The sequence below is a fragment of the Mauremys reevesii genome, linkage group 2 (genome assembly GCF_016161935.1).
Source record: "Mauremys reevesii isolate NIE-2019 linkage group 2, ASM1616193v1, whole genome shotgun sequence".
NCBI classification, from domain to species: Eukaryota; Metazoa; Chordata; order Testudines; family Geoemydidae; genus Mauremys; species Mauremys reevesii.
This window is the reverse complement of record NC_052624.1, coordinates 241,316,015-241,331,210: the sequence shown is the minus strand read 5'-3', so window position 1 is coordinate 241,331,210 and position 15,196 is coordinate 241,316,015. Positions and strand designations below refer to the sequence as shown.

The window sequence follows — 15,196 nt, the reverse complement described above, 5'->3', positions numbered from 1 at the left end:
TGACATACCCTGTGGGAGATTTTACACTCAGGCTGTAGCTATCCAGGTTTGCCAAGCAACACATCAATTTCCTCCTCTCTGACAATGTGTTTAATCTGTGTTTTTTCACAGTGGGTTTTAAAATAAGCAATTAGAAGACACAATGTTTTCTTCAGGTTGATGTATTATGTACTAAGACACAACTGACCTTCAAAGCATGATAGGTATCAGGAAACAGCAACTGTTCTTAAGCTCCTAAAACACTGGGATAAACTCATGTGCCACATAGAATACTTTTAACCAGAAATGTTATTTTAGTAAGAAGATGACTTTGCTTGTGTTCTTTTTCCAGATCAACTGCAAGTAAATGTTTTATGTTATATTAATAGTTAGTCTGGACTTCCAGACCAATGTCAGAAACTTGTGCTCAACAGATTTTGTTGGATAAGGGTTGAACTTCATGTTTTATTTATGAAGCTGCCTTGCTTATACAGTTTATAAAATATGCGAAAAAGAAGGGTTTCCTTTTTCACCTCTCTCCTGAATCTTGACTTAACTGATATGTGAACACCTGCAAAAATGAATAAAATACATAGACGTGTAGTGAGTAATGTGAGCTTTGAGAGGGAAACGAACAAAGGATTATTAGAGAATGATGGCCAAGAATTCTCATGATATATCAACTCTCTAGAGTTACCAGGGATAAGCAAAGGATACAGTTCTTGGGAGTATGATTCAAGCCCTTCCACCTGGAGTTAGATGTCTTAAGGTGTTAAAGCAGGCAGGCTGCAAAAAGTTACACCATTTGAAAAGCTACTGGCTTTGCCCTTTGTGTGTCTTCAATGGAAGATCTCCAACCCTCATCTTAGACATAATTAAATCTGTCTGATGGACAACAAATCCGGTTTGCAGAAATTGTGTCAAAATGGCTGGTTTTGGATCAATAAACTAAAGTTTTTGATTTGGGTCTCTCTCTCTTTCGCGCTCTCTCTCCCTCTAGAAATATCTAGAGAGCTGAGGACCTTGCATACCATCCCCTAGAACAATCCTTGAAGCTGATGCATCTCCACTAAATACCTTGGCTTCAACAAACCAGCATTTTGCCTTGAAATCCCATTTTGTCAAAAAAGTTTGGACCAGCTCTAGATATAATTAATAGTTTTACAAAATGATGGTTTGGGATGGCATTTTACCATGAATTTACCCACTGCCAGTTTGCTGTACTGACCACTGTGCTAGGAGGTTAAAACCAAGGCGCTACCAACTCACTGCCTTTGTCACCCAACTGCGCGGGTGGCAGATGTAGCAGGCAGACAGCACTTAGTTACTCCTCCACACTGAGACCCAAGGTCCAGGCAGTCAGTGTAGGGGTGGAGGGAAAGTTTTAGTTCCCCTTTTGCCTCTGTGTGTGCATGTATCTGGCCCTGGGACATTAGAGGATCCAACATTAAGGCTTAGGAGCCCTCCATCTTACAAGTTATGATCTTAAAAGAAAGTTAAATTAAAATGTCATGACTGAATGCTGTATTAAGAATGATGGAGCACCGATACACTCCTTTATCCTTTCCTGTTTGTAACAGATTTTTTTTCCATATGAGTCAATCTCACTTCTTGAACTAACATGAGAAAAATAGTATAGAGTGGTCAGAGGCATCATGCCTATGCCTTCTGATATTACTGGAGGGTTATTTTCCCCTTCAAATTCACTTCTTTAGCTTGGTTTTCATACAGACAAATACTTAATTGATTGAACTCTGTTGGAAGGTCTTATGTTCCGAGGCCCCATAAAACATTATTTGGATTTCCCTGTATTTAACAATTTGGGATGGTCTGGTATTTATAGAAATGTATAATAAATCTCCTCTTGGAACAAATACCTTTGTGGAAATTGGGCATTCGATCTCGCTAGTGCCATACCTATTACAAAATGGAACTCTTGCTGGGTTTCATTACCTTGGATGTTACACTTTGCTCATCTCTGAAATACAATATAATCTGTTTCCATGAATGTGTTTCACATCATTTCCGTTGTTCATAATGAAGTGTAAACCAGAGCATTATATTTGCGTTAATGTGACCATGAAGGAATTAGATTTGTTTATGTGGCATTATCAAGTCGTACAAACTTTCTAATCTAACATTCTGACTTTGATTGTATCTCACTTCACTGGGCTGCCAAATTACTAAGGATTAAATCTTAGCCCCCGTGGGGATAAAGTAAAAACTGAAATTTCTGCAACCTAAATTAATAATAGTAATAATAATAATAATCTGTATATGGATTTCTGTTCCTGCATGCAGGTACATTAAGCAAAACATGAATAGATCTATAATCAAAGAAACAGAAATGCTGTCAAGTATACTGCAATGGTCTCATAGCCTGGCATCTGAGTAGCAGCCATATCTCTCCATCTGCGAAGACCTACATCATGTTGGAAGCAACATGTGACAAAGATCCAAAAATGAGGGACACACACACACACACACAAAAGACATGCAGTAGTCTTATAACACGATGTGATTCTCGCCTTTAATGTCAGTGACTCTTTCTACAAACCACAGTTTCACAGTTCTTTATTTCAGATGTAAATGATTTTCAAAGATGAAAATGAGGGGCCACCAATTGTGTGTGGAATGTTGGTGCCTTTGGGACTGAAATAAGTGATGTATCTCAAAATGAGGGACAGTTAATAGGTATGATAACTCGTGAACTGTATTATTCTATTGCAAATCTGACATATTATGTACTCCAAAAGACTGTCAAATACCTACTCTACATTCTGTGTTCCTTTACTTCATAGTGGGAAACGAATGAGGCTTGTAACCTGCATAGATTGTAAGCATGTTATTTACATTCAGATCACTGTTTGTTATGTTAATATTGATACATTTTTATATCTGATGCCATTTTTAGTTGCACTGTCTGTCAGGGAGCATCAATTTATGTGTTCTATCCGGTTACATTTTGTAATGAGTAAAAGTGTTAAAATGTTTTTTATAACATTTTCAATGAAAACATATTTAAATTTGGCAGATTAATACTTTTTAGAAATATGTCTTTGCTGTAGAGAAGGCAGAGTAGGCTTGAAATGAAGAGGTTCTTTCCAACCAGTAGTTATGGAGTTAATGTTTCAACAGACTACAAAATGGTATCATGTCTACTGATATTTTCTGTCATTTCAAGGGTAGGAAGGTGGACAAAAGGTTGAAACCTGTGTGGTTATGCCAGAAAGGGTGGTGTTACTGTAATAGTCAAATTTTCAAATCTCACATCTAAATTGTACTCTTAAAATAGGATTTTATGATTGTGGACAGGTGATAGTGTGCACAAAACCTTAATTTATAAGCCAAATAGGAATATTTTTGTACCACTTCCCAAAGCAGTTATTCAGGCACAACTCCCATTACATACAGTGGAATAAAAGTGTATATAGGGCCTCCATTTGAGAGGCTGCTTCCAGCTGTGTCTACAATTTTGCAGTTCCATTTAATTATGGACTCACTTAACAGAATTTAGAAGTCTAATCACCTGATTTTGAGGAGAAATCTAATAAATATCTATGTAGTATGAACTGCACTTTCAATCAAATGCACGTGCAAATTTGCAGACATTTCTTGCAGGCAAGGAATTATGCCTACTATCATAGTTGGGAGACCCTTTTAAAATTAGGGCCATTGGGTAAAAAATCTGAGATCCTAACAATTTCCTATTCAAGCAAAACTTCTTACAGGTAACATAATCACTAGTAGCAATTTAAACTGAACGTCTTTGAAGGACCTAAGTGCATCAAATATTATTCCAAATATAAACTGAATCAGGTAAAATGTCATGCAAACTATAAGCAGGGGAACCCCATTTCTTAGATTATTTTTTCTGACAGCTAATTTTAAAGGCATCTAAGATTTTGATTACTGTAACTCCCATACGGAACAACTGCTCTACTGAAAAGCCATTTAGCTCACTGTCTCACTCTCTATGGGCCAGATTCTGGCTGGTTCCTGCACAGGCAAGACAGGGATGGCATGCACTTGTATGCTCCTGCACAGGGGCTGGCAAGAATCCTGCTGGGGACAGCAGTTCTTAATACTTGCTATCACCAATGTAGGTGCAGAAGCAGTTGCAGGCAATCACCCAATCAGGTGTACCCTCATTAGGGATGTGAAATCCACCACTCCAGCATTCAAACCCTGGGAACTGCCAGAAGGAACCCTGGCTAACTCATCCAGAATTCCTCCTGGGAACCACAGTGGTAATGCAGCCCCTCTGCATTTGTTTTCATTGTACCTCTAGCAAGCACATGGCAAATGAAAATCGTTGGGAGGAGAGGGTATTTCTGTACCCCCTTTGCCATCATTTCAAACTTTGCAGTTGTAGATCCCAGATGAACAGGCACTATCCAGTCTAGCATCCCAATGCTGTCAGTATGCAGAACTACCACAGAGGCAGGAATTCTACTTTCAAACTATTAATAAAGATAATAGCTACTCACTGATCCAGTGAATAATCAAATTCCAGTTTCTGATTACAGCAATACTACAAAGGCCAGGGAAAATCCCTCAATCATGCTGCAAGTTGTTCACAATCCACTGAATATAAATTATTCTTTTGGCATAAAGATTCAAAAGATCCATACATGAATCTTCATTTATAAAGTAGTGAGGGAAGGGTGTGAAACAGTTGATGTCTGAGGCAAAAGTAAGGGTAGAATTAACATCTTTTGGGACTTCACGATTAGGGGTTTATGTTTGTGTTGCAGGGCTGGCCAAGAAATAGGTTGGTTCTCAACTCCCTATCCCTTTCATCACTTTTCTTGATGTTGATGGCTCTTTTTCCTATCGTGTATGCTTTCTGATAAAGTCATCCTATCTCAGGGGATCCCCTGGTGGGCAGACATGTCTCTTCTCGGGCACATTTCTACATCTGCGCTGGGTACTGGCACAAGTCTTTTCCAATATTGTATACACACTACACTGAGTTGCTCCTCATGGGATGTTCCAGTGTTTGACAGAACAAAACTGAGTTCTTCACTAGGATTGCAAGGAGAAAGGGAGGGACATGGAAGTCTCAGGAAAATAGAGGCATAGAAGGCAGTTGGAAGAAGTAAGGTGAGACTACAGGGAAGCTGTGGATGGACAAAAATACCTTATGCTTAGAATATCACACAAAAGTCTTTTGCTCCAAAAGAGAGCTACAAATAGCACAATTCAGTATCTGTACAACTATGTACAAATATGTTCTTCTACGCAGGGAACCATACCCTTTTTCTTTACTATTGTTTTCAATGAGGAAAAACTAGGCTAATTAAATGTGCTTTGTTAGGAAGCCAGAATCCTCTTATTCCTGGAGTTTGTAATAACCTGTTAAAACTGTCCTCAGGGTAACTCAATGTTAAGAAAAAGATGTACTTGCTTGTTTTATTTCTTCCATCACAAAAAGATTAAATGGGTCATAGTGCAGGAAACAGGCGGGTAGGGAGAAGGCAGGGTTGCCAAGCCAAAATAATTAACAGCTGCATGCTGGTGTACAGAAACAAACAGGGTGGGCGAAGGATTTAATCTAGGAAGGCTGCTGGAAGAGCTCAGAGGGAGAGGATTGATGAAATGACTGTTGGCTTACACCGAAGTCCCCAGCCTCTCATACACTGCTGTCACTCAGACAGCAACTCAACGATGCTTGTTCTGTCGATTTTTCCCCCCTCTTGGCAGGATGACTCCACTCATGTGTCCATTTCCCCAAACCAGGGATAATTCCATTGTGAAACAATATATCCTGCACCATCTTGTTCTGCCAAGAGAAAAATAATGTATTAAAGAGAATGGAAAAGTAACTATACACAAGCTTAAAAGAGGGGATACCATTTAATATGTAGCCTCAACACAAAGCAAATTCTGATCCATTACAACCAATTAACCTCATTAACTTCAGTGTATATGAAGCCTGGTGGCCTGGTTCTCCTTTCACTTGCTCTGGTGTAAACTGGCAGTAACCCTTTTGAAACACACTGAGATACACCGGTATAAAGCCAGTGAATGTGAGTGGAGCCCCTGGGACTTTTATTTGATTTCAATAAGACTGTATAGATGTAATTGAGTGGGGAAGCTGGTCCAGAATCTACAGGTCTGTATTAGAGATCACAAAGAGTGCATCTACACAATCAAACATCTGGGGCTGGCCTGGGTCAGCTGATTCAGGCTAGCAGGGCTTGAGCTTCAGGGCTGTAAAATTGCTGTATAGACGTTTGGGCTCAGGCTGGAGGCCAAGCCCTGGGACCCAGCCGTGAAGATCAGATCCAGACCTGAATTCTCCCTGTAAGTTTGGGGAGTTTGGAGCCATCTTTATGGTTTGTTGCTATTTACAAAGAACTAGAAAACAGATTGTTTCCATTTAATTAACAAAAACATCTCTAAGAGATAATTCCATATGGGACAAAGGCAGAAACATGAATATTCTGCTAAACATATTGAAGTTTGTTTGCTTTCATTGTATCAGTATGGGGGGAGGGATAGCTCAGTGGTTTGAGCACTAGCCTGCTAAACCCAGGTTTGTGAGTTCAATCCTTGAGGGGGCCACTTAGGAATCTGGGGCAAAAAATTGGTCCTGCTAGTGAAGGCAGGGGGCTGGACTCAATGACCTTTCAAGGTCCCTTCCAGTTCTAGGAGATTGGTATATCTCCAATTATTTTTTTATTTTATTTTTTTATTTAATCAGAATGTTAAATAGTGTATATGGTATGTACTGTAAATTCTGATTAGAAGCAAAACTCTGAAGTTTGGTGAATAATGAACCACAGTGAGTTGTGTCCTTTCTTTCTGAGTCTTGTAGCAGGCAGCTAAAACATAGAATATTGTGAAAGTGTGATTGAATTATTCAACTGGGAAAAAAAAGACTATTTATTATTGGTATTTCTACAGCACCTATTGCTATGCTGTCTAAACACTATGCTATCTAAACTTTCTCACTTTTTACTATTAAACTAATTTAGTTTTTTATAATGCATCTGCATTTGATCTTCATATTACATGAAGGGAAAACTTTGTAAGATTGATTGCTAACAAGAAGGTAAGAGTCAGTATAGTTTGGTTTTTTTTAAAGAAAGAAAAAGAAAATATAGCATTTTCAGTATCTCAAAAATGCCCTACAGTCACCAGCTGGACATCTGTTAAAAATCTAGCACTGTCTTGATCACATAGGGACATCTGAACAGTTTAATGCAGAGCAGTGATAACACCTGCTAACAGATTAAACACATTATGTAGTGTTTTTTCAATAATATGTTGTACTCTACTGAAATTTAATCTTCTCATTTAGCTGCAGCTTTTATCAAAAAATAAATGGTTTAGGGACAGGACTGGAGGAAAGCAAAAGCATTCTAGTGCGGTGAAGAGTAATGAGATCTGATGTTCATCTGCAAGTTGGAGAAGGTTGTAGGAGAGGGGTGACTGCATTTTGGCAACCACAAACTACAGTCCAATAAGGATCCATATAAATTTAACTGACTAAGCAGCTGACTAATTGCTGCATAAACAAAATTGGAGATTCTTTATCTTATTTCTATAGCTACCTAAACCACATCTGCATATCAGTACACAATTAGAAGAACATGAATATTCTTAAATTGATCACTGCATACTGTACTGATTGTTTGGGTTTTTTTTAATTACCATGGGTATTTGTATTATTACTTGGAAATGAATTCATGCATTTTAAAAAGAAGTTGTTTTTTTTTAAATCTGAAGGATATTTCTCCCCAAATTACTTTCACTTTAAAGTAGCTCAAATTTTCTTCTAAGCAAGACGGTACCCCTTTAATTCCACCACAACTGCAAAAAGATGCATCTGAAATTCTTTAGTTATTAAAATTTCTATTAATATTTTAATTATATTACAATGGATTTTTCTAAGGCTTCATGAAACTACTCATTATACAGGCCATTTCACATGTATGGAAAGATGCTAAGTAAGAGCTCTCCAATGTTATAGTTTATATATTATAGTACCTTGACACTCTGCCATTCTTTGTGTTTCTCTTTATTTATATATTCAAAGTTGATCTCATCCTGCATGAAAACAGAACAATGCTGATTAGCTAAGTCAATGTTTTTTCAATTATTTAGTCTTTTGTGGCCTATTTTCAATAACTACCTAATTTTATAATCCCCTCAAGACTGTATGATTTAATTTATATACTCCTACACAGAATACATCAGTGCAAACAATATGAAAATAAATATTCTTAGTTACAGAAACAGGAGTATTGAATAACTGTTCTCTAATAAGTCTACGAATGTTCCTCTCACAGGGAGACACAGGCTGACTCAAGAATCCCAGCTCATTAGGACAATTTTCCCCCACAACATTTTTTTTTTTTTAAACACTGGTAACTTCACACAGAACCCAGTTCAAGAAGCTGGAATCTTCTTCTCTTACTGCAGAAATCTAGAGGGAGACAGAACCTAAAAGTGCCTTCTACACAAAAAATGAGTCACTTCAGTTTGGGGTCAGGCCAAACAGTCGTCTAGCTAACTTGCCCCTAAATCCTTGTGCATAGTGATGACATCCTGATAGATTTGGGGCACTTTTTATTATCTATTGCATGCAGGTCCACAATACAGTACTGAGACTGGCTCTGCTCTGGAGCCCTGAAAGAAGTACTAACAGACAAAACAAATAATCAGTCTGACTTTGATGAGTAGGAACTGACAGAGGAGCTCACCACTTGCAGCAATGCCGGAATCTCAAGTCCACATGACCTGAGGGGAAGTTCCCTGTGCGGTTTTATGGAGGAGATAGGCAAATAGACCTGGGAATGATCTCTGAGGTGCATACATCTCACAAATCTGCTGTCAGTTTCACTGGCTCATATGGCCAGTGGTTCCTTCAGGTAGCCAGTCCGGTGGTGTTTACAAAAACAAGGACAAGGCTGTTTTCTGTAAAACTATCAGGCCCTGAAAAGGGGGAGTATTCCTGGTTAATGAGAAGACATGTTTACCTTGTTTATTTATTAAAAACTTAACTTGCATTGCTCATACTAATGCAGAGTAGGGTGTTGATCATAGTGGGTAAGAGACAGTATGAGGAGAGAGGGGATAAGAGTCAGTGATGGGGGGGGATGGTCCTCGGGCAGTGAGGGTGAAAGGTTTTGCAATCCCAGCAAAAATGATAAGGTTGGCCTACCCAGAACCTTAGCTCCTAGGCACTCCAAAATTGAGAAACACACAAATAGAGCCCAAGGAGCTTGCCAAAGGCTACAGGGAAAGAGTGTGAAAGTTAGGATTAGAATTCTGGAGTTCCTGGCTACAGGCCCATACGCAATCCACTGTCGCTTATTCTAGAGTTAAGCTATTTTTAGTATACAGTTGAGTGTGACTATGTGGAAGTAACTCACATGCGTGGTTTGCTGAAATTATAAAATTTGAGAAGAAAGGCTGAATGGCTCATGAAAGACAGAGCCTTGAGACTGAGCTCAGCCATCTCTTCATTCTAATTCAGGAAGGGCCAGACTGAGAACCCACTGAAGTCAATGAAAAAGGACTCCTGTTGACTTCAGTAGGCTTTGGATCAGGCTCTATATGCAATTTAGAAACATTTTAAAACCATTCAGGACCTGGTTCTAACCTTTACAAGAACAAGAGTTCTGCACTTGGAGTGATGGCTATACAACCTGTAGTCCTTTGCATAATATTATCATCAGTGTCTCCACATTACAAAGTGCACAAGGCAGAAGATTTCTGCTCTTGAATTTCAGAAGATCTACAGTGGCAGATCTGACTGTGGATGGGATTCCATCTCCACATATGTTGCTACCTAAACTAAAATGATCCATGATTAATCAACACTACCTTTCCTCTGGCATTAATAAAAAAAATCGATGAGTGGGGAATGTAGGGAGGGGAATATTAATGTCAAGTAAAAATATTAATTTCCACTAAAAGTGCTGTTAAGAGAAAAATTAAAGAGTGCTTGGATCAATTAAATATCTGCAGTATTAATCACCAATGTTCCTAAGGGAACTACCAGAAACAATAGAAGTGCCACTAGCAGTCATTTCTTAAAATTAAGAAAAACAGGTGAGGTGCCAGCAGACAGGAAGAAAGTAAGTATTGTGTCAGTCAACAGGAAGGGTAAAAGGGTTTAATCGAGTAATTCTAAAGCATTTAGACTAATCCTATACAGTGTAAAACAGTGGAATAAATAAGGATATCAATATTAAGAAAGGAACAACAAATCTTCAATAGACAAATATGGTAAAAGTACTGGGGGATAGTGTCTCAGGAGACATCAACCAGTTTTGAAGACAGTAACTAAGATCTGGGGCATTATCATCACTATTATTAAAAAGTGCTCAAAAATGTGCTAGAATCTTTCTCCACAATGTTACATAGAATTTATGATGGTGTAACTCCACTGATTTATATTCTCTCTGAGAATCAGGCCCATAGGATAAGATAAATCCCTAACCCATAGTGCTTACAATCTAAAGCCTTTACCTTGCACACTGCTGTGCAAATACGGACTCTTATACCTATGCTGAATCTCTTTGCCTTCAGTGGGACTCGACGTGGGTGTACAAGTGTCATCAGTCCACTTGTTTGCAGGACTGAGAACAGAAAGACATGGGAAAGGTGGAAGGAACCAGCACAATATTGTTTGTATTACTTTTTTCACCATCAGATATTCCTTTCTTTGGTCCAAAACACACAGCCTGTTTTCCTTCTGCTTATTTAACCTATGCCAGCCTTACGTCATATATTCTACTTTATCCTTTGATTTTTCCATTAACAATATTTTTTAAACTCAACTTCATTCCACCCCATCTTTCCCACACATTCCTCCTTCCAATCTATGTTGATTACTTGTTTTAACCGTTTCCTATAGGCCATTGGTCCCCAACCTTTTTCGTCTGGCGGGTGCCAGACGACGAGCCACGGAGGACCGTGGCGGCGGACGAGCATCTGCTGAAATGCCGCCAACAAGTGGCATCATCCAGATGCGTCGCCGCCGAAATTCAACAGCATTTCGGCAGATGCTCATCCTCTGGCCAGTACGCGGGCGCACTTAGACACCCCGGCGGGCATCATGGCACCTGCGGGCACCGCGTTGGGGACCACTGCTATAGGTAATCCCTGCCAGACATAGTTTCCCCCCTTTCCTTGACATGTCCCACAATATAACCCCCATCCATTCCTGACACCTCCCACCCGACTTTCAAAGCCCCTTCCTCACATTCAGGCTGGTGTTATTGATGCCAGAGGGAACTCAAGGTAGTGTGCCCCTTATTAAGAAGCCACTGTTGCCTTGTCCTGTATCCTGGGAGAGGCAGGGGCGGCTCCAGGCACCAGCGCACCAAACGCATGCCTGGGGCGACAAGCCACGGGGGATGGCAGTCAGGCTGCCTTCGGCAGCATGCCTGCAGGAGGTCCGCCAGTCCCGCGGTTTCGGTAGTAATTCAGCAGCGGGAACGCCAAAGGCGCGGGACCGGCGGACCTCCCGCAGACATGCCGCCAAATCCGCGTTACCAGCGGACCTCCCGCAGGCATGCTGCCGAATCCGCGTTACCAGCAGACCTCCCGCAGGCATGCCATTGAATCCGCGTTACCAGCGGACCTCCCGCAGGCATGCCGCTGAAAGCCACCTGACTGCCGTGCTTGGGGCGGCAAAATACATAGAGCCGCCCCTGGGGAGAGGTGTAGGTTTTGGTATGCTATGATTCTGGTATTGCTCCAGCCTCACATGCTCAAGTTCAATGGGAAAGGTTGCTGCAACCCTGGTAACTCCAATGCCCAAGGAGGCCTGCCTGTTTCACTCTTCCCATAGATGAAAGCTGTGCACATACTCTTGAGGCTTACAAAGAGGGAGAATTGCTCAGAGACTTAGAGTTGTAAACCACAGAGCAATGACTTGGAATTTTAAAAAGGCAAATTTAGATTAGACATCAGGGAAAAGGTTTTTAACAGTGTGGACAGTTAGACAATGGAATAAATTACTGATGGAAGTGCCCCGGGCCCCTTTATCAGCAGCGTTCCAGAATAGGCGAGATTAAACACACTTAAGAGTATAGCACACAAGAAAACCCTGCTGCGGAGGGGAAAGACTAGATAAAAACAAACAGATTAGTTTCAGCCCAAAGGTAATATTCGATGATTCAGGCCTGCTCCTGCTGAAGTCATTGGGAGTTTTGCCAATGATGTGAATAGAAGCAGGACTGGGCCCCCAATTTTTATGTGGCTCTTTCACTTTTTTAATTCTTCCACTGTGCCTCTTACTAGCTTACAATTTGGGATGAGCCATCCTGATTTTTTAATCTACCTGTTCCTAGTACAATTTAGACCATCTCGCCAATTATGAATTGCATTGGCCATGAAAAGAATCAATGTTTTGCTGAAATGCCATTATGAAAAGAGGTCATTCTAAATCACAGTAACTCAATGAAAAAAACCAGAGTTAAAGCTTATGGAAATCTTATCTGCTTTAAATCTTGACAGATTTAGTATAATTATTGTGTAAGGAGCTTTTTAAAAATCAAATGAATGTGGTTTAGGGTTTAGGATTTAGAACTTCAGAGTTGAAGTTCTTTGGGGAAGCATTCCATTTCGCTCTGTTAATTTTATGCTCTGACACCAGCTGCAAAGTGCCATTTACATCTGCAATCCCACTAAATCATAAAGGAGTATTCTTCAGCTCAAGCTATCCATCATTAGTAAATTGACTGATTGCAGGTGAGACAATAGGCTCCCACTTAACAATTGTCAATTAGCCAATATCTCTATAGTTAATTGGTCAGTATCAGTTGCTGGCACATATTATTTCCTTATTTACACTTCATTTTAAAATAAATGACAGACCCCTGCCAGTGTTACCCATGTCCTCCCTTCTTCCCTTTCCTCCTTCTGTTACAATTGGATTGAAAGATGTTTGGGTCAAGGATTATGTCTTGCTAAATGTTTATACACCACATAGCACAATAGGGTCTCAGTTCTGACTAGGGCCTCTCGGAGCTACTGCAATACCAATAATAATAGTAGCAGAATGAAATTCAAAAGGTTTAGTACATAATTTTGCCCTCCGATTGACTTCACTGGGGAGCTGAAGCTGAGCTTCTCAGCTCAGAATGAGACAGCTGATTTTTATTCAAGTACAGCCAAAAATAAATGTTCATTTGACCTACATTTCCCTAGAAACTCTTTTGACCCAACATCTCTCTCTCCAGGAACTATCTGATATTCTAGAAAGCTTGTTATCTTTTTCCTTATCATATTGGTGTCCATTTGGAGCCCAAAATAAACATAGCCCAGTCATAAATGAATCCATGACATTCACTTATGCTACATCTTGATAATCAATTTCCCTTCTCCAGGATTAAAGGTAGCAAGACTTTCAAAATATTGTACAGATCCCTAGCCAGAGATATTCCTATTGGCTACACATCTAAAAAGGCTCAGACGTACATTATGTCTTCCAATGTCAATGGTAATAGACACACACTGAATTGGATCCAAGTCCATCTAAGGAGAGAGGCATACATGGAATTCAGTGTTTTGCCACCTCTTTAAGGGGATCCAGAATCATGATCATGGAAGACAGTTTGATCAGAAAATCCATGCATTTCAGGGGACGGCAGAATTACAGAAGATTTATTTATTTGAGCAGGCTCCTGCCAGCCCATTAATCTCTTTCCAAAAACTCTGGAAATACACATTGTGGCTCTGAGCACAATTTAGTCTTATCAATGTTAACAACTGACATTTTACTTTTCCCTTATGTGATGTTGAGAAAATAGTACTTCTACTTTCAGTAGTGTAGACAATAGTATTACCCCCAAGAAATACAACAATAAGTAAATATTAATTAGCTGCTAAATCTGATACTCCAGTGCCTGTATAATAATCTATGCACTATGCGGTGAAGTAATCTGAAAGGTGATCTTCATTTTTCCTCATCCGTCATATCATACTGCACTAGTAAAAAGACTTTTATGTGCTGTAATTATGAGAGATCAATACCACCTACAGCTAATAGTATCCTTATTCAAAGAAATTCTAACCAACAGCATGGATTCTACTCCAGTCAGTTTACTACCATACATAGTAATAAATACAACATTTAAGTATGCTTTAGCTCCATCTAATTAACTCCTGATATAATTAACATCTTCACATATGATATTCTGCCCTCTGTGAAATACATACCATACTTCTGCTAAAAGAAAATCTGTAAACCCATTATATTGTTTACAGGTGTCAAAGTCGTAAGTATAGTTGTAAATTATTCAAAAGAGCAGTTTCTTATATTTAATCGTCATACTACAACGAACACCATGAATGCAATAAAGTCATTACAAAGTCCACGTGCATTTAATCGCTTGTCACGTAACAGAACCTTTAGTCCAGAGAGGCACCCTTCATGTCCATAACAGCACCCTTGAATTTGCAAGGGAATTCCTTAAGGCGTAAAACAAACTTAAGAGTTGAATCTGTCCATCAAGAGAATCAGAAACATAGATTTCCTAATCCTGATGTAAGTGTGTGAGGAACAGCAGCCAGTATTTTTCCATATGATTAACTATATGTACAAGGGCATTTCTATTCCATGCTCTTAAGTACCTCAGGAAAGCTAGGAGAGGTTTTTTTGTTTTGTTTTGTTTTTTTTAAACATATCTCATACAATGAAAGCTGACTGGAAATCTGGATATTAACGTTCCAGAATGTAGCTGTGTACAATTTATTTTATTTTTCTAGCATCCAACTGTGTCTTGTACACTCTATTGTACCTTGTTGTCAGACTTAAACCGTTTGGAGAATATTAACATTTAACTTGGTCTGCAAACTCTACCTATGTTTTGCGGGCTAAAACTGGGCTGTTGCATGACAGTTTGCTTAGTAGTTCTGTAAGAAACCGTATAACAAATGATTTCCAGGGCTTTTCTTCTAGGTCAGCAGTTTGCAAACAGTCTTTCAAATTCAATTTAAATGCTTTATTTCCCCACTGGCCTAAGGATAATGAATGAAAGAACATCTGTACTTAATATTTCTCTCCTATAGAAATTATTCATATTACATGCAAGCAAACTGAGGTCCATTGTCAGTGACTAGTTATTTCAGATTTCATTAAGACTGAAGGTTGTTAAGAGGAACTTGATTCCTGTTGTGAAAGTAACATTAAGGCTAATTCTGGCTAGTTGCAGAAATAGTAAATAGATCAGCATAGCAGGTTGTTCTG

The 15,196-nt window shown here is 39.3% G+C and overlaps 1 protein-coding gene across 1 annotated transcript in view; it reads right to left on the bottom strand.

Moving 5' to 3' along the window:
- Window positions 1–4,637: 4,637 nt before the first annotated feature.
- The window catches only part of CNBD1 (cyclic nucleotide binding domain containing 1), a 287,700-nt gene continuing 277,141 nt past the window's right edge, over window positions 4,638–15,196 (bottom strand). The window contains exons 12-13 of the mRNA XM_039521942.1: window positions 7,978–8,037; window positions 4,638–5,764 (exon numbers count right to left, since the gene is read on the bottom strand). Of these exons, the coding sequence (XP_039377876.1) occupies window positions 5,615–5,764; window positions 7,978–8,037 (210 nt within the window). The 3' untranslated portion in view covers window positions 4,638–5,614. The remainder of the gene's footprint in view (window positions 5,765–7,977; window positions 8,038–15,196) is intronic.